Genomic DNA, 19,681 nt, shown 5'->3' on the forward strand with positions numbered 1-19,681 from the left:
AAAAACTCCAAAATCTTTGACTGAATCCCAGAAATGAAAACAGAAATAAGAAAAAAGGAATCACATGTTCAAGGTGTCAACTTTAAAAAGTCTTTATTAATTTTCTTATAATCAATGATTGATACATGAAGCAAGAGTACTGAACAAAAATGTTGAGCAGACCTCCACATGTGCCGTTCATGGGGGCTGGTTTTCCACATGATTTTAGTTTGCAGGTTCTCCACATGTACCGGAGGACTTCTGCTTTTGTTTACGCCGCGCTCTGGAAAGGTGCAAGGAACATGAACAGTGGAAATATTTAAAACCCAGCACCCATACAAACAACCCCCCCACCCCTTCAGCGCAACCACAAAAAGAAAAGAAAACAAAACATGGACATGTTATTTACACATTTCTCACCCACGTTTTCTCTTATCTGCACATTCCGACTTACACTGTCCCTTTGGATTGCTATTAACTATCACCCCTCGACTCTTGTGCCAATAGTACTGTTGAAAACAGACAAAAAGAACACCGGAAATGACATTTTTGACAAAGCATGGTAGAATATTGTTTGCAAAACAGAGATCCTGTCACATCAGTTTGTGTTTGTGTCACAAACTAAATGCTTCCAAATTCATTTCAAAAAGGTTTCTGTACCGGTTTCCTGACAGAGAGGGTCAAAAAGTCCTAGTGGCAGTGCAGCAATGCAGCCAAGTGTACGACTTCCTGTCATTTAGCTTTGCAAAACACGCACACACACAAAAATAGAACAGTACTTTAGGAGCAGAGTGTTAGTACAACATATAGCACCTCAAAGTGGTTTTAAATCCAGTTAGCCTTCTACGTCTCTACTTACTACACAAACTACTCACATCACAGCTCCCATTCCACACTTCCAGTCACCTCCATGGCACTTTCTGATCTGTACAAGCGGCAACAAATGATGAAGGCAAACAAACTGAATCATTACCCGTCTCAGCTTCCCACTGGGAAACAAATCCAAAGACAACCTGGATAGCTTTATTCCTTTTTTTTTTAGCTACTTTTTTCAGAAATAAGAGAAAAATAATTGGGAGTGCTAAGAGGGACACAAGCAGAAAGAGAAATGAACAGATTAGGATGTCAGCTTTTAAATTCTTTCCAAAAAAAAAAAACGATAAAAAAAAATTAAAAAAGGCAGGTCTCGGACCTTCTGAGTCCTTTGGAGCATCCCAACCATTAGATGTCAACAAACCAAAGACGCAAGGCACATATCCACAATCTTAGGCCTGTGGCCCCGTCAGACATTGTCTCTAGCTTCATCCCCAGATGACTTGAATTCTCAGATGATATGTTGGTGTGTGTGACTTGGTAGAATTAGGATTTCTTTTCTGTTTGAACATTAAACGTATTTGTGGGACACTGTTGAATGGAAAGCACTTCTGTTCTGGTTTAGAAAGGAAGGGCGTCCATGTTTGTCTCTGCACATCCACAGGACAGAGGAGCACAGAGTTACAACAGTAGCACACTTCATGGAGAAGTGTGCAAATATGGAGCAAATCAGAAGGATATGCATCCGTTACATGAACAAATGTGTTCTCAGTTGCAGTGATATGAAGCGACTTAGGACTGAAAGATGGTCTGAACATTGAAAGTGTTTGTAGATGTTTGGTGTTTCCGGTGCCAAACTGGAATGTATTTTCTTTGAACCAATGATCCGATCTCTGTATCCTAGTGATGTAAAAGTGCACAAGTGAGGAAGCATCAAAAGTACACTGCACTGAAGTTTTAGTTTGCAACTTATCAGAAAGAACAAGAGAACAACAATACTGTGATAAAGAGTAAACAAAAATGTCCACATTTGGCTATTTGGAATTGTAGGGCACGTTAACAGGAAACAATAATCACTAATTTTCTAAAAACGGGGCAGATGTTTGACACTGAAAAGTTGTTTTGGTCACTTTAAAAAGAGAAGATATTTTTTATTGAAACAGCTATGAAGAAAAAAAAAGAAAAAGAAACCACCCACGCACAACAGACTGCCACAGAATAAAAGTAAATTTACCACATGTCCTTCTTATTCCACCTGGGTTAAGATGAGGGTTTGGGGGGGTTGGCTAAGAAAAAAAAAAAAAAAAAAGTTAATCTGGAATGTTGCTAGGGATCAATGTTTGGCAGGACTCAGACCCAACACTGTCATTAAGACTGTCCTTGCACTCCCCAGCCTACAGAAGATCCTGAATGTTGTGTGTTGGGTCAAAGGTTCCTTAAATGGCCATTTGAGACATTTGCTCCTCAAGTTTGATGATTCGCTTCTCCTGACTGCTGATGAGGTCTTTGAGGGACTTCATTTCTTTTAATATCTCATCCATTTTTGCTTCAGATTTCTGTGAAAGAGATGGATAACACTTTTAATAAACACATCAACTGTAAAAGATAAAAAAAATACAATAAGACATGATTTACAGTCGTATTTAGGTCATAAGTGCACAATTACAAAAAGCAAAAAAGGACAACCAGTAAGTTTTACTATAAAAGAACCAGGTTTTCTGAAGGCTAACAATTTCACTAGCAGCAGTACTCAAATGAGTTGTTATTACAGAGCTAAATTGCAGAGAATCATGCGAGTCGGGTTCTAGGCAGGAGGCAGAGTTAAGGGCGAGGTCCAGCAGCCGCCAAGGACAGCAGTAGATCTTGGTTTCTAGGTCCCAGAGTAAGATGAAAGACCTCCACAAACCACCTTATGTTTACAGCCATTTATCCATCATTTGTAAACACATTTTTCTGATAAGATTGGAAGAAAGACATCTTTTATCCAGCCGCTACTGCATGCTTTATATAGTTCTTTGTGACATGAAGACTCTCGAATCTCTGTAGTTTGTGCAGAGTGTAAAGGTACATAGTCTCTACCCCCTAGTGGCAGGCAGTGGAAGCATTAGCTTGCTGTATTGATGGCACATAGTATAGTGTGGGGGATTTTTTTTTTCTATCAAGGAAACAGGTCAAAGATGTAAATGTCAAAAACAATTTCAGAATAATTTTAAGAATAAATTCTATTCAGTTGAACATTTAGAGTCCACTCAGACGTTGTGGAGTTGTGAAGCAACTCCAACAGCAGGTTCTTAAAAACTAAACGTTTAATTTATTTGTGATCTGAGCGGGTGGAACCACACTCATTTCTCTGTGGCTTCACCACTTGGGGGCAGAATTGAACAGCTTCTTCTGTGTCTTTTGCTGCTTCTACAAGCTGCATGAAAGGAAGTGAGAGCCTGAAGTGATGCAATAACATTTCAATTTTCTATTTGTATCAGTATTTGTATAAACGGTTAAATGTGGATTTTCTTTTTATGTTTAACTTTTGGCCCAGATGTTTTTATAATATTTGTAATTTCTTAAATCAAATGACTTTGTTGAATAATTATCACAATATGAAGATAATTTCATTGTGGGTTACTTCACTTTTTTAGCATTAGTTTTCCATAAATTTACCAAAATGTTTCCATAACCTTTTACAGAATTTGCAAAACTAAAACACATTTCAGTCAGACTTTTGTAATCGGTGCCGCTAAATCAAACCAAGACACATTTATGTGTATCTGCCTCGCCGTTAAAATAGCAGCCGCCATTTCAACAGCTGTTTGGGTTGGTGTGGAGGAAACTGCAGTAACGTATGGAAATGTACTGTATTAAAAAATAAATAATAATAAAAACAAAAAAACAGACTATAATGCTGTTGTATACAATTCTATATCTACCAAGTCTGGCACAGGAAGTCATGCTGCAGGAGACGTTTGCTTTTCAGTAATTTAAATGAATGTAGTGAAGTTGAAGGGTCAAAATCTGTTAATTGTTTAAAAATGTTTCCAAAGATTATTTGTTTACTGCAGAATGTTTTCATTGACTTGATATTTCATTGTGAAATAAAAGGACATATTCAATATCCCAGTGGCTGACAGAGAAATCAATACTTACAATTGATGGAGTTGAGGAGGCAGACTTGTTGGCATGACTCGAGTGTTCTGACTTCTTAGGAACCTTGGAGTCCAAAATGTTCTTTTTGACCACCTTGAATTCCCGGTTCTTGACTGGAACATAGCCGTTCTTGAGGGAGATGAGGATGGGGTCTCCATTCTTCCCCTCAAACCAATCCTCAGCCTCCAGTGCGGGGTCTGGCCCGGCTGTGTCAGGGTACAGGTCGTCCTGAAACATTTCCGACTGGCAGGAGTGTCGGAGGAAAGAGTAAAGATATAAGTTCTTTCATCTCAGAGCCACAAGACAAGGTTTAGATAAAACAGCAATGATCCAAGGGGATCAAACTGACAGAAACTCACCTTACGAGGCACAGTCATCACTATAGGCTCACACTTCCTTTCATGCAGCTTGTAGAACCTGATAACACAAGGATAAGAAACAGCTCAAATCTGCCCCCAAGTGGTGAAGCCGCAGAAAAAAAATCCAGAAAATTAAACCCAAATAGGACACATTGAAATGTACGATCTGTTTTAATATACCTTGCAATTTCGCATTTATTGACATCAAGGCCTCTCTTGCTCATGAAACCCATGCCCCTCTGGGGCTCCTTTGATGCAAAGGTGTTCAGGAAGTGAACATAGGGTGCCTCATCTGTGATTTCAAAGTAGCGAATGCTGCTGTCACCCTGCAAAATAATAGTCATCCATTATGTAAAAAAGTAAATATATGTAAGACTGAGAGCTCACTTGATTTGACTTTTAGGTAGCTAAAACCAAACACACCTTTCCGCACAGGTAAACAACACTTGTGTCGGGGTCATAGAAGGGCAGGAGGACTCCATTACTAGTGTCCATCTCAGTAACACTCATGGGCTCCTCCATATTTTTCTAAAAAAGAACAAAAAAAAAGGACAAATTAGATCAGTGAGAGCAAGATCCTTCCAGACCGGAGGCGTAGAATTCTTATGTTTCTCATGTTTTTCTGTGCCATAATAATTTAATAAATTGTAATATATTTTAGCCATTTTTTAGGTTGCAATCTAGATTTTAAACGATTGTTTTGTCAAGTAAACTGCAACTTGTTCCTGCACAAACAGGCACAGACATATGCAACATAGTAAACTACCTGGTCTATATTAAAAACAACACAAATACGAGATCAGTGTTTTAGGTTGTAACAAGTCATCAGCACTTTTGTCATCACTTACCATGTTCCAGAGGGCCACCTGTCTCTCACTCATACGACTGAAACCAGTGGTGAGGATGTTACCGTCAGCGAGGAATATGGCTCTCATGGGCCGAGCGCCCTCATGTGCCTTTTCCTTCTCCTGTGAATCAGGTTTCAGAAGTCAAATAAGCATGTATCGACATAACTTACAGTACAATTTACATGCAGCACAGGAACATTAGTGTTTTTGCAAAAATGCAGTGCATTAAATGTTTAAGATAATCTGTCGGAATTTTTAAATAACTACTGTTCACATCAAAAGTTAAAGTATCACAGTGTTTTTGCTTTGGTATACAGTTCAAACCAGAAGTTTACATGCAACCACATAAAAACACACTTTTTTTTCTCTCACTGACAGACATGAAATAAAAGTAAACTTTTCCAGTTCTAGGTCAATTACAATTAAAAAAAATATATTTCTATTTGCTAAATGTCAGAATAATAAGGCTTTTTTTTAGACAAGTTTTTATTACTTTATCAAATCAAAAGTTTACATACTCTAAGATTACTATGCCTTTAAACAATTTTAGAAATCCCAGATGATGATGTCATCTCTTAGGAAGCATCTGATACGTTTACTGACAGCATTTAAGTTTATTAGATATATATTAGGGCCCATTTGAAACACACATGCTTGTTTGTAAAACATCATGGGAAAGTTAAAAGAAAACAGTCAAGATATGAGGAAGACAGGTTCATTATTTGGTGCAATCACCGGGACATTCATACACATTCACACACCAGTGGAGCCACACTGGAGGCAGAGAGGATGAAGTGTCTTGCCCAAAGACACAACGACAGTTGACAGTTGGGGGGAGCGGGGAGGGGGTTAAGCTGCCATCCCTTGGATCATTGGCCGGCCAGACAATTGTACGCAAGTATAGACATGATGGAAATGTCCAGCCATCGTATGGCTCAGGAGGGAAATGGGTTCTGTGTCCCAGAGACATTGCTCCGATATGTCTAGTCCAAGGACAAAGGCAAAAGATTTTGTGAACATTGCTGGACAAAGATGCTAAGAATGTGTCATTATCAACAGTGAAACAAGTACTGTACAGACATGGGCTGAAAGGCTGCTCTGCCAGGAAGAAGCAATTTCTCCAAAAGAAACATAGTTGCACATGCAAACAAGGATAGAGACTTTAATTTGTGGAGACATTTTCTGTAGTTTGGCGAAACTAAAATGGAACTGTTTGGCCACCATCGTTGTGTTTGAAGGAAATAAGGGGAAGCCTGCAGGCCTTGGAACACCATCCCGACTGTGAAACATGGGAGTGGTAGCATCATGTTGTGGGGTTGTTTTGCTGCTGGAGGGACTGGTGCACTTTACAAAATAGATGGCATACTGAAGAAAGGACGGTATGTGGAAATATTGAAGCCACATCTGAAGACATCTGCCAGTAAGGGAAAGCTTGGGCACGAATGGATCTTCCAAATGGACAATGACCCGAAGCATGCTGCCAAACTGGTTACAAAGTGGCTTAAGGATAACAAAGTCAATGTTTTGGCTTGGCCATCACAGAGCCTGGATCTAAATCCTATTGAACATTTATGGTCAGAGCTGAAAAGGGGGGTATATGCAAGGCGACCTACAAACGTGGCTCAGTTACACCAGTTCTGTAAGGAGGAATGTGATCTTGTGAGAAGTGTGTGGAAGAATATCAAAGAGGTTTGACCAAGTACTGCAGTATAAAGGCAATCGTACCAAATACCAATGAAATGTATGTAAACCTTTGACTTTAATAAAATTAAAACTAGTCTCATTAGGAAAGTCTCATAGGAAAAATTTTCTTAATTGTAACTGACCTAAAACAGGAAAAGTTTACTTTTATTTCATGTTTGGCAGTGAGGTAAAAAAAGCACAAGTGCATTTTTATGTGGTGTAAATATTGTAAATACTAAATATTCCACATTTGTAAAAGTAAAGCATTATTAACAGCTTTTCAATGCTTTATCTAATAGAAGTTTCTTTTTGCTCACAGCAATAATTGTCTCCTTGCGGGGGTCGATGACACGAATGCCCTTATCTTTGCAGGAAGTGCAGATTAGGCTGCCGCTGCGGTTCCAGCAAACGTTGTAAATAACATCAGGATGCATGTCATCCAGGGTGATCATGGCTTCACCCGTGCCCACGTTCCAGATGATTATTACATTGTCACAACCTGAAAGGAGACGGAAGAACAAGTGAGCCTACTAGTCTGAGACTGCACCCAAAATTATGATTCAACAGAGATACGTGTCATTTTAAACTTCAGGTTTAGGAGACAAAAGCAGATATGGAGTTTGGCTGCATTTTGCAAATTTCATGACAGAGACAGGGTTTGTACCTGCACTAAGCAAGACGTTGCGTGCTGTCGGATGCCATGTGATGACGCCAACACGCTTCGAGTGTCCTTCCAGAACAACCACCGGCTCAGACAAAGGAGTGACGAGGCCATTCTCAGGAATCTGCCAGACCTTTGGAGAACAAAAACATTGTGTTCATCAAAGAATTAAAGAGAAAAATAAAGATACAAAAAAATTAAACAAGTACATTATGTTGCGAGAGAAAAAAACCCATAAACCTATGCAAAAGGCAGTTACCAAAAAAGACCGCAAGGGGGCAGCAGTGACTTGTTCAAGTTTAACTTTGCAACAAGGCTATTAAACTAACATTGTAGAACACATTTTAATGTAATTTGAATTAATAGATTAATAATTTTTATGCTGATGATAGGTGACATCTATGATGATTCTCAGTCATCTGGGTCGTGTTCTGGCTGGGTTCTGTGCTTCAAGGATTTTAAAAGCCTGATTTAGAAACGAACTTCTCCTAACACCTGAGCAGCTTCTTTACTAACTGCTGTTGGGAAATTCAGGCAATTTATCAACAGAATGTTTCGTCAAATAAATAAATAAATAATTATAGGCAGAGCCAAATGTCAACAATTCTGTTATTAGAATGGTCAGCTAATTTCCTCTTACTTGATGGAGGTCTTGGTGTGACTCAGAGGTGGGGGCACTCATTAGTGTTTTAATGTGTGACCGGTGTGAATGGAACCCCAGTACCCTTGGGCAAAGATGTCACAACAGGATTGTACATGTGAGACGGAAAATGTCTCATGTCCCACCACTGTTGAGGGAGGTTTACTCAATTTTGACATAGATTACCGATAAGAAGCCCATCGAGACGACTATTGTAGTGAATTTGGGCTATACAAATAAAATTGAATTGAATTGCTTCATCAACCCCCCTTTTCCATCTATTTTTTTTTTCTGTCTAGACTGTGCACTTCATTGTCTTTAAAGTAGAATCCACTGCCCTTCAGATACAGTTGAACAGTCCTTGCTTGATTTTGGGTCTCTTCTATGCTGTGTGTGGTTTGGTTTCTCCAAAAGTACAGATCAGAGCACTTCTGCAGATCTTTCTGAGAGGATAGATATTTTAACTAAAGCTTGTCTGTTGGACTGATGCCCAAGCATACCTACTAAACTCCATTCATGCCCAATGGTGGTTATTCTACCATATTCACTTTCCAGATATGGTAGAAAGATTAGAACTACAAACATTAGAACTAGGCCTGCACAACAGAACACAAATTTGTTGTTATCCTGATATCAAGCTGTGCAATACGCAGATTGCAAAAGTAGGCGAACATTGCAATAAATGGCAACCTTAAATGTGCTAAAACAATCTTATGGCAGCTTGAAGAATTTTACGAATAAAATAAATCCCTTTAAGCATTTGAGCAGTTTAGGGCTTTTTACATCTTTGACCAATTGAATGGACCATTTTATGTTAGATGCTCGTTTTTTAAGTAGACTAGGGTCATTTGGAGCGTAATTTAAGTTATGTTGACTCTTATTTAAATTAAACTGTTGCAGCGAAATTGAAATTATGTATTTGGTTGTTTTACCATTTTTACATGTATTGATCCCTAATATCACAAATTGCAAATTTTCCTCCTATCGTGCAGCCCTATTTAGAACTAATATTACTTTTCTTCTCTTCATGAAACATGATTGTGCAGAGATTTAAAATAAGTGTTTAAACTGGAGACAGGAAGATAATGCAGTGGTGCAAAGCAAAAGAAGACTTTTTTGACCCAAATAAGGTCATTTGAATGAGAGTACAGAAACATTCTTAAAAAAAAAAAAATCAGTGACCTCAGCTCAAACAGCAAAACCATTCCCAGGTCCTGACATCTAAACATTTTTTAGCCTTATCTAATCCAGAACGTTAGACTTGCAACAGCTTGGCGTCTGACAGCATGCGGTCTCTGGTCACTTATTAGCCCAAGAATGTGTACAGCCAATTTCCTTCTTTGAATAGGCAAGAGATCAAGTGTAACAAGTATAAGAAAACCTTACCATCACAGTGCAGTCCTCGGAGCCGCTGGCAATCACCTGGTCATTATGAGGGCACCAGTCAATGTCCAACACTGGGCCTGTGTGCCCACATACTGTTGGGTAGGATTTGTCAATGCGTCCTGTCTGTAGAGACAAAGACCAACAGCAAAACAAGATCAGTCTCAATTTAATTCTGGTTTTGCAACAGGACAATTGTAACATAATCCTAAACCTCATTGAAAGAGAAGCTCACGTGATAAACTTAAACTGATCCTTTCCCACATATAAACATGAAACTAGACAAGTGACTGAGGCAACAAGAAGGAAATTGCAACATTTTAAATACCAGATAATTTTCTAACTTAAGGTTTGGAAGGGAGCTGGGTTGGCTCCAGCAGCCCAGTTACCAGAAAGAGATTCAACAGGTTCTGAAGATGGATGGGTGGAAGATGGCTGGAAACAGCCAGTTTTATGACTTCTATTATTAACCATTCAGAAAAAGTTTTTTTAAGCATTCACTGTACTACAATGCAAAACAAGCGTGCAGTCCAATTAAAAATACAAACGTCCAGTTAACATTTTAAAAACATGGGTAAAAAAGATTTCAACACTGAAAAAAAGGTTATATATTATGGTTCAGAAATATCATGAACCTTCCCTCAGGTTGAGTCACTTTACAAGCTTTTCCCTTTAACTTACTAGAACCAAAGTCCATTACAGATTTTTACCAAGTTAATCGACTCAATTTTCTAATCACAAAAGGAGATGCTATAAGGTGGATAACTCTCCATGGCTCAAATGAAAAAAGACCAAAATAATCCATTTTTCCTCATCTCAGTAGTTCAGTAGCACTCATTCTCTAAACTTCATAGCCTTTAAAATCAGGACAGTGTAAGTCAAGTGACGGTTACAAAGTTCACACTTGTTTTAAAAGGTCAAAGGGTGAAAATCAAAGTATTCAAGAGCATAATTCACTGCTCCACATCAACTGTTTTATCAGTGTTTGTACTTTGAGCGTGTTGAGTCATGTAGTCATGCCAGGTAGTCTACATTTTACTTTATTGCTTTGGAACGTATGACGCTTAGAAAATATAGCACAAAATGAAAACACAGACAAGTACAAATATTGTGTAAAAGCTGCACCCTCATTACAGTACTTTGTAAATATTAATGGTAATGTTAAAAAGAATAAAATCTATTCTCCATATATTCTACCAGTAAGTACCAATCACTCAGAAATGCACAAACCGCTGAAGCATTCCCAATCTAAAATGCAGAAATGTAACTTTAAGCTGTCCATCTACTGGAATATACTGCAGAAGCCATTATTCTATTATTATTATTTTTTATCACATTAAAAAAAAAAGAGAATAAATTTAGAATTACATTGCTGAAATGTAATTTGTATTAATTTTATCTTTCGAAAATTCATTTCCCTGTTGAAATAAAAGCATTCCTGTACTTGTGTTCTTGCAGGCAGAGTGAACAGGATGAAAAAGCAGGAAGGAAACGGGGCTGATGACCATGTGTAGCTACAGAAACTGTGCAAACAATCTGGTATAAAAGAAAAAAACTCACAACATTTGTAGTGATGCTACACAAAAACATTGTTGTGGATCATAGCCCTTTTAATTGGACACGTTGCACATCGTCAAAGTAAGCAAATAAATATCAGGGGAAAAAACCTTCTCATTAAAGTTTCAAAGTTCCTGCTAACAGCTTGACTTAAGGAGGTAAACATTGGGCAGAACAATTTGGTGTGGAGAAATAAGGGGTTACTAATAAGCCTGTTTTGTACATTTATTTTGATGCCATATAACTTGAACTCCTATGTACCAACATTTTCCATGTAGATAATATGCATTCTTGACACTGTAACAGATTTACTGTCAATTATTTAGAATCTCAGATGCAATAAAAATTCTTAACATGCAATTTGCACATTAACTCTGATTCATCTGAGGGCCCCAAATTATTGAATAATTAAGTTATTACTAAACTCATCTGATCCTCTTTTACAGCATTTTATTGTCACCGACATAACAAGCAGGTCTGCTTAGCGCTCTACCTAAACAGGGCAGCTGGCTTAGTCATGGAGCAACTGTTCTAACAGAAAAGCAGCAATGACAAAAATACCAGTAGAATGACTCAACTAAACCGGTTAAAAAAAAAAAAAAAAACATTCCCTCATGTTAAATTTATTTTCCAGTTTTAAACAAGACAGTGGAAAAAGTGTCACCAGAAAGCCAAGTTTTAGCTATGCTTAGCAGAGGCATTTAAAACCCCTTTTAGGTCAGCATAAAAGGTCAAGTTATACAAAGCAAGTTCACACAACAAATGGCATCACGTCATTGTGCATTTGCAAAACCTAAACATTTATAACTCAATAATATTGTTTGTCGTCCTTGATTTGTGTTAACAAGTTGGGGTAAGTTTTAATTAGGGGTGTGACGATGACCGCATCAACGCACTTTTGTTTTTTTGAAAGTTTTTTTTTTTTGGAAAGTTCTGCATGTGGTGCGTGATTGGAACTATAATAAACACATTAAGCACATTCATCTTTGCTGATAATTTACCTTTTCTGCTAGTCCTGTGTTCAGACTTCAAGGGTTTCTGGGGGAAACCTTTTTTAATGTTCTCCTTCACTCCCTGCGCCACGCCTCACCTCTTGCACTGCGCAGGGCTCTCACTCCCTCTTAGAGCCGCACAGCACGGGGCTCGCTCTACTTACACACACACACACACACACACACACAACGTGGTTTCAGAAGTGCATACACATCGTCATTCTACAACAGAAGTTTCTGTCTTGGGAGGGAATACGACAAATTTAATGCGTCCTTATTCATTTCCATTGTATTCATTTCCATTACAAGCTGCGTGCGTTAAGTGCGTGACACGGCCGCCTGCCGGAGGATTTTGTGTTGGGGGGCTGGGGGTTATCACTGTTCTCCTTCACTCTGTAACACCAAACATGAACGCACACCATTAGATTTCGATGAATATCACTACATGTTTTGTTTGGGAACTATTTTGTACAGCGCAACGTTGTGTGTCTGTATAAACAAAGACGGAGCCTCCTGCCCAGAGTTCTTCATGGGCGTCAGGCTGATGGCTACGGGAAAGGTGACAAAATGTCTGCAGTCTCGTTTATTACTGGGCAATATATAATTTTCTGAAAAGATGTCTGTACCAGAGAGCACAGGTGAAGCTCGCGTGGAGCTCCAGAGCGGTCCGCTGCAGAAGAATCAACACGCACCCCCAACACACTTGTGCGCGCTCCTTCCTCCTACACACGCAGCGCGCTGACACACCTATATAGTCATTCTACAACACCTATATAGTTAGTTCAGTAGTAGGTAGTTGTTACTGTTATTTGTTAATAAAGAATACTGTGTTGTAATTGTATTCATTTGTGACACCGCGCCCCCTGCTGGTTCAACGCGGTGATCAAAAATCCCACACCGTCACAGCTCTAGTTTTAATGACCTTTTCTAAACAAACCAAATGCAGCTTCTAATGCCAGGTGATCTCTAATAAAAAGAAAAATGTGTAAAAATAGGTTAGTAAAGGTTCCAAAATTACTTCTCTCTGTAACCGTAAAAATAATTTTAAAAAAACTTACTTGATAAATAATTTTTTCAAGATAGTGATTATGTCTTCTTATATTGAGTTGATCAATTTGGTTTCCTGTTTAAAAAGGTTAAAAATAAGTAAACTTGAAAATTACAAAGGCTGCTCCACTGTTACAAGTCACCTAAAACCAGTCATCCATCTAATTTTTTTTCTACATCCACTTAATCTAGCCCAGGGTCCCAGGGTTGCTGGAGCCAGTCCAGCTACTCATGGACAAAGGTGGTGTGGACAGTTCGCCAAACCAGAGGAAGGCCATACAGAGAGACAACCACACACTCACATTCACACCTTAGGGACAATATGGAGTCACCAATTTTCCTCTGAAGAATGTTTTTGGACTGTGGGAGGAAGCTGGAAAGCTCGGAAAAAACCCATGTATCCACAAAGAAAAATGAAAACTCCACATAGACAGGACCAGCTGAAATTCAAACTAAGGCCTTCTCACTGTGAGGCAAGAGTGCTGACAGATACACCACCAAACCTGACTCAAACTCTGTTCCGATGAAAAACATGATTTTTGGGTTTCTGACATGTACATAAGGCATTTTTCTTTCGAAAGAGGAAAATGTCATTTCATTTTTGCAGTAACGGAGTACCGTTATTTCCGGCTTATAGAGCGCACCCGATTACAAGCCGCACCCACTCATTTTCACGTTTTAAGCTTGCTTTTTACATACATAGGCCCGCTTCAGTGTACAAGCCGCATGCATTACACAACGCCGTCAGCCCGACAAAGCACGTCCTGACTCCCAGATTGGGAGCAAATGTTGGAGGAGACAGCCTTGCGTCAGTTCATGAACTTGAATACGCCAACATCTGCTAAACAGCATGGAAGTGACTTCTGTTCACAAATTCCTCAGTTATGTTTTTTTTTACTTATTGACAATTGAGGTATCATAGATAAAATTACAAACAGTAATCATATAATCAACATTACATCCCTCAGTTATGATGAGGAAATTTACCTCCGCGATTCCCCATTTCCCATGAGTCTTAGGGGCTACAGACGGGGCCAACGCCCGGTGACGCCACACTGTTGTACGTGTTTAAGAATGAGCAAGGAGCAGCAGTGGATGGAGGGGCGAACGGGAACAGCTCTCCTTCCGCTTGTGTCGCGGCAGCAATATGGTAGGAACAGGGCTGGTTAAAAAAAAAAAAAACACACCAGTAAAATAAAGCAGCGGCGACTGAAAAGCGCGTGCCTCAGCGCGGTGCGTGCATCAGAAGTTTCCTTCCACAACAAACACTGTTGCTCCGCGGACACCTATGCGCTCCGCGCTCGCCCCTTGTCTCCCTTTCCCATCTTCTCCGACATCCCTGGCTAGGGCGGCTACAGGGAGGAGCGCTTCGTCACCATTGCGCCGGTGGACGGAGCAAATCGTGTCTGTGCGGAGCAATCGGACTTAATACTGTACGTTTTGTGTATGAGGGGAGGATGTGTTGTTACGTGCGGGAGCCTTCAGACTGCCATCGGTCCTGCAGCTCAATGTGAACGAGCAGCAGGAGAACATCTCTCCAGCTCACACGGCGGCTGTGGGTCGGTGTGAGCTTTTCAAAGTAAAATTCCGCTCAGTCCTTAGATACAGTTAAAACGATCACGTCAATTTGTGTTTCCAGTCGTGTCCCGACAAAATAAAGGCTGATGTTATTCCCACATATTTACGTGCAGCCAAGCTGCAGATTGCAGCTTTTCCATCACGCAGCTGACCGGCTTTTCCAAACCCGTTGGTGATGGTGGATTTTTTCACGCTGCTCTTAACGATTGCTTTTAACTTGAAAGCTGCGTCATATTGTAGTGGCGATCACGTGCACGTTGGGTCTAATGGCACCAAAGGATTCTGGGATGCGGCTGGGCATGAAGTCAAGTCCATGCTGTTTGGCTGCTTAGTGGTGTGTTCAAACATAAATGACTTGTTGCTTGGAGTTGAGTAAGCATTCAACCCATGCTCTGAAACTGAAAATACGTTCGTAAATAAGCCGCGTCACTGAATAAGCCGCGGGGCTGTAAGCACAGGACAAAAGTAGCGGCTTATAGTCCGGAAATTACGGTATTTCTCCTTTCAAATCTCTGCCAATCAAACTGTCGCTCAGTTTGAATTAATGAACCGTTTTGATGTCACAATGGCCCAGGAGCACATGCGCATTGTGCCAGCTCCCTGATCTGCCCCGTCCAGCGTGCACATGCCCAGGTGTGGGAGAAATGAAGAGGGCACATATTGCAGTGATACCTGCCCGCATTTTAAGCATGTCCAAGGCTGGATTTTATTGTTGGTTGCACTTATCTAAAATCAAACTTCTTAAAGTTAAAGTCCCAAATGTGTTCTCAGCATTTGTGTTCTCTCTCTTACAGAGTTTGAAGGCTTGCTGTCCTGCATTAACCAGAGAGGGTTTAAAAAAAAAAAGGAATAATCAGAGGAGCTTTTTTTCTTCTTCTATTTCCTTAATGAAAATAAGAAAAATGTCATGTTCAGGAGGCCCGAGCAGGCTGGCTGCTCATCCCGCAGCGGGTCTCTGTCTGGCCGCCAACTTGGCCCCCAGAAGCCGGTATAGTGAACGCCATTGCTCCAGCTCCATTGGCCCTGTAACAGATTGTCCACGGTGTACCCGCCTTTGATTTGGTTCAGACGGGTTCCAAATTGCCCTAGTTTGCCAAATGTATAAACACTTGAGGCCAAAATTTTAGCCCCATATGGAAATTTTCATTTTTTCTTCTTCTTACAACTATCTCCCAAGTGCTGTCAAATAGAGCAAAGAATTTTAAAGAGATTTTTTTTAATAGTTTTTTTTTTACTTTGCATGTAGAAACAAAATAATTTCACCAAGAAAAAAAAAAAACACCACGAAGATCCACCCCCTTTAAGAACTGACCTTTTTATTGACCTATAGGACAAACAATTGTTGTGCAATGATTTTCTTTAGCTTTGTAGTGCTCAAAGCATGTGAAATCAAGTTAAAACTGAGGGTTATCTTTCAATTTACACAGTGTAAAAACATTAGCTGCCAAAAATAAAAGAAATCAGTTTAGACTTGAGAAAAAGGATAATTGATGCTAAAAAAGTAGAAAGATAAACAAAGTTTTCAGAGCATTTTCAAGTGTCAAGAACTGGGGTGAGCAGTATCATTAAGAAATTCAATACAAGTCTCACAGTACAGAACAAGAGGTAGGAAGAAGTGAAAGATTTCAAAGACCCTGGAAAGGAAACGAGTGAGAGATGTGTCTAAGGACACCAATATGTAAGAATATGTACAAATATTTTTCCAGGGTCTCTGTGTCAACCTGTCACGCTCCAGCCAGAGAAACCCAAGAATAAGGGCCCTTGTGCCAAAATATATGTATGCAACCCAGTTATCAATAGTAATATTATAAAAGACATTGCAGAAAATGCATGGAAGATCATCTGAACACAATCCCTCAAGGCAAGAGGACATTCTTTTCTTTCACAGAGGCCAGTTCACTTCCTTTTACTTGAAGTTACAACATGTGATTCACACATGCACACCCACTGAAGGATCTTCCATGCATACTGTCCAGAGCTGCTTAAAGCTCCATGGAAATTTCCAGTTTGAACAAGCCTCTGCATTTGTATGGTTGACACAAACAGCTGAGGTATCAGTAGATTAAGACAACAGCATTTCACCAACTTTAAAGTAAAAGACCTTAGCGTTGGTGTTTCAATTACCCTCTGACTAAAACTAGAAATCCTGACAACAAATAGAAGATAAATGATGCCAATACCCTCCTGGGCAAAGAAAACACCTTTGAAGATACTATAAAAAAGCTCTTTAGACTTAAGTTTAATATATCTAGAAGGCAGCCTGTTAGAGTAGTTATAAATGTGCATTTAATTGTGTGACATTAAATTTGATTAAAACAAAAATGAAGCATCAAATTAAATCTAAAATATGGCTATAGTTTTGAGTTTACATTATAGCTTCAATAAAAATTATTAAAACAAAAAAGAAAGCATCAAATTAAACCACCTAAAATATGGCTCTAGTTTTGAGTTTACATTATAGCTTCAATAAAAATGATTTTAAAATATCAAAAACAGTCAGAGACAACAAGCTTTGATACAAGATTTCATTCCATTTCTCTGAGCTACTAAAATATAATACTTAAGCATGATAATTTAATATAGGCTGTGACTTTTTGACTGAAACATCTGACAGCCAAATTCTCACATCTTGGCCGCTCCACATTTTCTGGCCTATCCCTGAATTCAAATGTGTACTGAAACTGCATGAGGCAGCCAATGGAAAGGAAGGGAGGAAATAGGCTTGGAAGGCTGTCAGGCAGGGAGCAGTGAATGACCATATATGGTAAAATCTGCAGTCAGCAGGACTCGGTGGCAAAAGCAGCAAAGGCAGAGGCATCTGAGCACTACTGAGGTATTTAAACACAAACCAACTAAAATATTGGGGAAGCCCCAGATTATTATGCACAATCAGTATTTTTGCAGGAAACGATTGTTGTTTAGATAGCAACAAAAACTGTGTATGATATGGGAAAGAAATACATCTGTCTTGCATGCATGGACTAGAGTATGTAAATGATCCATTAAGAATGAATGGAGCTTTCAGTTACTGAATTTAAAGCAAAACACTGCATTAAATAATATCCTAAGAATCTACTTTGGAAAATAAGGTTGATGACAACGACAGAGTAAATAATCATGCAGGTTTCAACAATCCCATGTTTTCCCAGTTAATCTTTAAGGAATTTGTCAACTACCTAATAACTGTTACATTTAAACTCAACAGTTTGCCCTCACAGAAATGGGGGCAAGATAATGGCAATAGAGTTCTGACTGAATAAGAGAAGGGCTGACATGTTTTGCTGGACCAAAGATCTTTTCTCTGCATCTATGCTTTTGGACAAGACAAATGCAAAAATACATGTTTGTGTTGAGTGAGGGCAGTCTGCCACAAGTCAACATTTACGTAAACCACACCGCCTTTATCAGCTGGTAAAAAAAACAAAGTTTTAGATCTTTGGGTTTGCTTATGATACAGAAATTGACCAGCATGGCAAAGAAAAATTAAATCCATTATTACCAAAAAGACATATTTTGTACATATTTTCCACATACGATTATTTCAAGGGTCTCTTTGGTATGTAATTTATTTGTGGGAATAGGTTAAGTTTATGTCTTAGCGATTTTAGTTCACATGTAAAATGACAAACGATTACAGAAACATGTCAGATCTAGGACCATTGCTCTACAGAAGGGAAAAGGATAGGGACGTTTTTCTGTTGTGGTAAACATCTTTAAAGAGAAAACTGTTTATGTTACTAGCTTCATCTTGGTGTTGAATATTGGGACAAGCGGTGAACCGTGAAAGATGTGGGCAGTTGGTTAGGAAAGCAGAAATATTATGTCTAAAAGGCCCAGACATACTGCCAGTGGCCACAGTACATGTGTAGCAGTTCTCCTCCTACTGCAACTCTCACATAGCATGTTACCGAAGTGCAGAGGTTCAGAATGCTTTCAATTTGGAAGGACTCAAGAAATCCTGCAATAGATATAGAGTTCACATGTGGCCCATTACATTAAAGTCAGGCAGATTCTCTTCTCTTTAATCATTTCCTCTCCATCTCCCTGTTAGCTTGATGTGACTATTGCAGATTGCCAGCATTTACAATTTTTTTTAAATCAATACAAAACTCTAAGACTGTTTATTATTTACTGTAAAATACATTTAAAGTCCCCTATGAGATTTTTTTTAAATGTTCCCAGTCAGGCCTGCACAATTAATCCCAAATTTATAGTTATCGCAATTTCAAGCTGTTCAATATCCATATCGCAAAAGTTGACGAAAATCGCAATAAATGGTAAACCTTAAATGTGCTAAAACAATCTTATGGTAACTTGAACTATTTGATAAACTGAATAAATCCCTTTATGCATTGGACCAATCAAATGGAGCCCTTCACGTTGTTGGATGGAGCTTTTATGTTAGATGTTGCCCTCTTAATTAGACGAGGGTCATTTGGAGAATAAATTTAAGGAATTTTGACTCCTATTTAAATGTCAAATTTTCAGTGAAATGTTTTTGTTGTTTTTGCCATTTGTTCATTTATCGCAAGTTATATGGTCATCGCAATATTGATCACTAATATTGTATATAGCAGGGGTCCCCAAATCCAGGCCTCAAGGGCCGGATTCCTGCTGGTTTTCCAGACACCCTGTTTTATCAGCTGGTGATTACCTGGATCAGGTGTGTTTAGCCAATAAGGAGCTTGAATGGCAGAATGGTTGGAAAACATGTAGGACACCGGCCCTCGAGGCCTGGATGTGGGGACCCCTGGTATATAGTGAATTTTCCTCATATCATGAAGCCCAATTGATTTTTGATTTTTGATTTGAAATGGTTTATTTCAAGCAATTAAGTAGAGGTCTTCGTATTCCTGGGGTTTCTTTGGGGGCATGGTCAGCTCTCTTTTTTGGGGAAAATCAACCTTTTAAGTAATTTGAAGATAGTTGTATTCGCAGAGAGGCACGCCACGCGCCCTGCCCGTAACCCGGAACCGGAAAAATACACAACAGCAATATAA

The 19,681-nt window shown here is 39.1% G+C and overlaps 1 protein-coding gene across 1 annotated transcript in view; it reads right to left on the minus strand.

Moving 5' to 3' along the window:
- Positions 1–76: 76 nt before the first annotated feature.
- coro1c (coronin 1C) overlaps positions 77–19,681 on the minus strand; it is a 30,879-nt gene continuing 11,274 nt past the window's right edge. Inside the window, exons 3-11 of the mRNA XM_004072381.4 lie at positions 9,511–9,633; positions 7,488–7,617; positions 7,141–7,322; positions 5,141–5,260; positions 4,716–4,820; positions 4,473–4,618; positions 4,293–4,350; positions 3,934–4,176; positions 77–2,348 (exon numbers count right to left, since the gene is read on the minus strand). Of these exons, the coding sequence (XP_004072429.1) occupies positions 2,229–2,348; positions 3,934–4,176; positions 4,293–4,350; positions 4,473–4,618; positions 4,716–4,820; positions 5,141–5,260; positions 7,141–7,322; positions 7,488–7,617; positions 9,511–9,633 (1,227 nt within the window). The 3' untranslated portion in view covers positions 77–2,228. The remainder of the gene's footprint in view (positions 2,349–3,933; positions 4,177–4,292; positions 4,351–4,472; positions 4,619–4,715; positions 4,821–5,140; positions 5,261–7,140; positions 7,323–7,487; positions 7,618–9,510; positions 9,634–19,681) is intronic.

Source organism: Oryzias latipes, chromosome 9, assembly GCF_002234675.1.
Source record: "Oryzias latipes chromosome 9, ASM223467v1".
NCBI classification, from domain to species: domain Eukaryota; kingdom Metazoa; phylum Chordata; class Actinopteri; order Beloniformes; family Adrianichthyidae; genus Oryzias; species Oryzias latipes.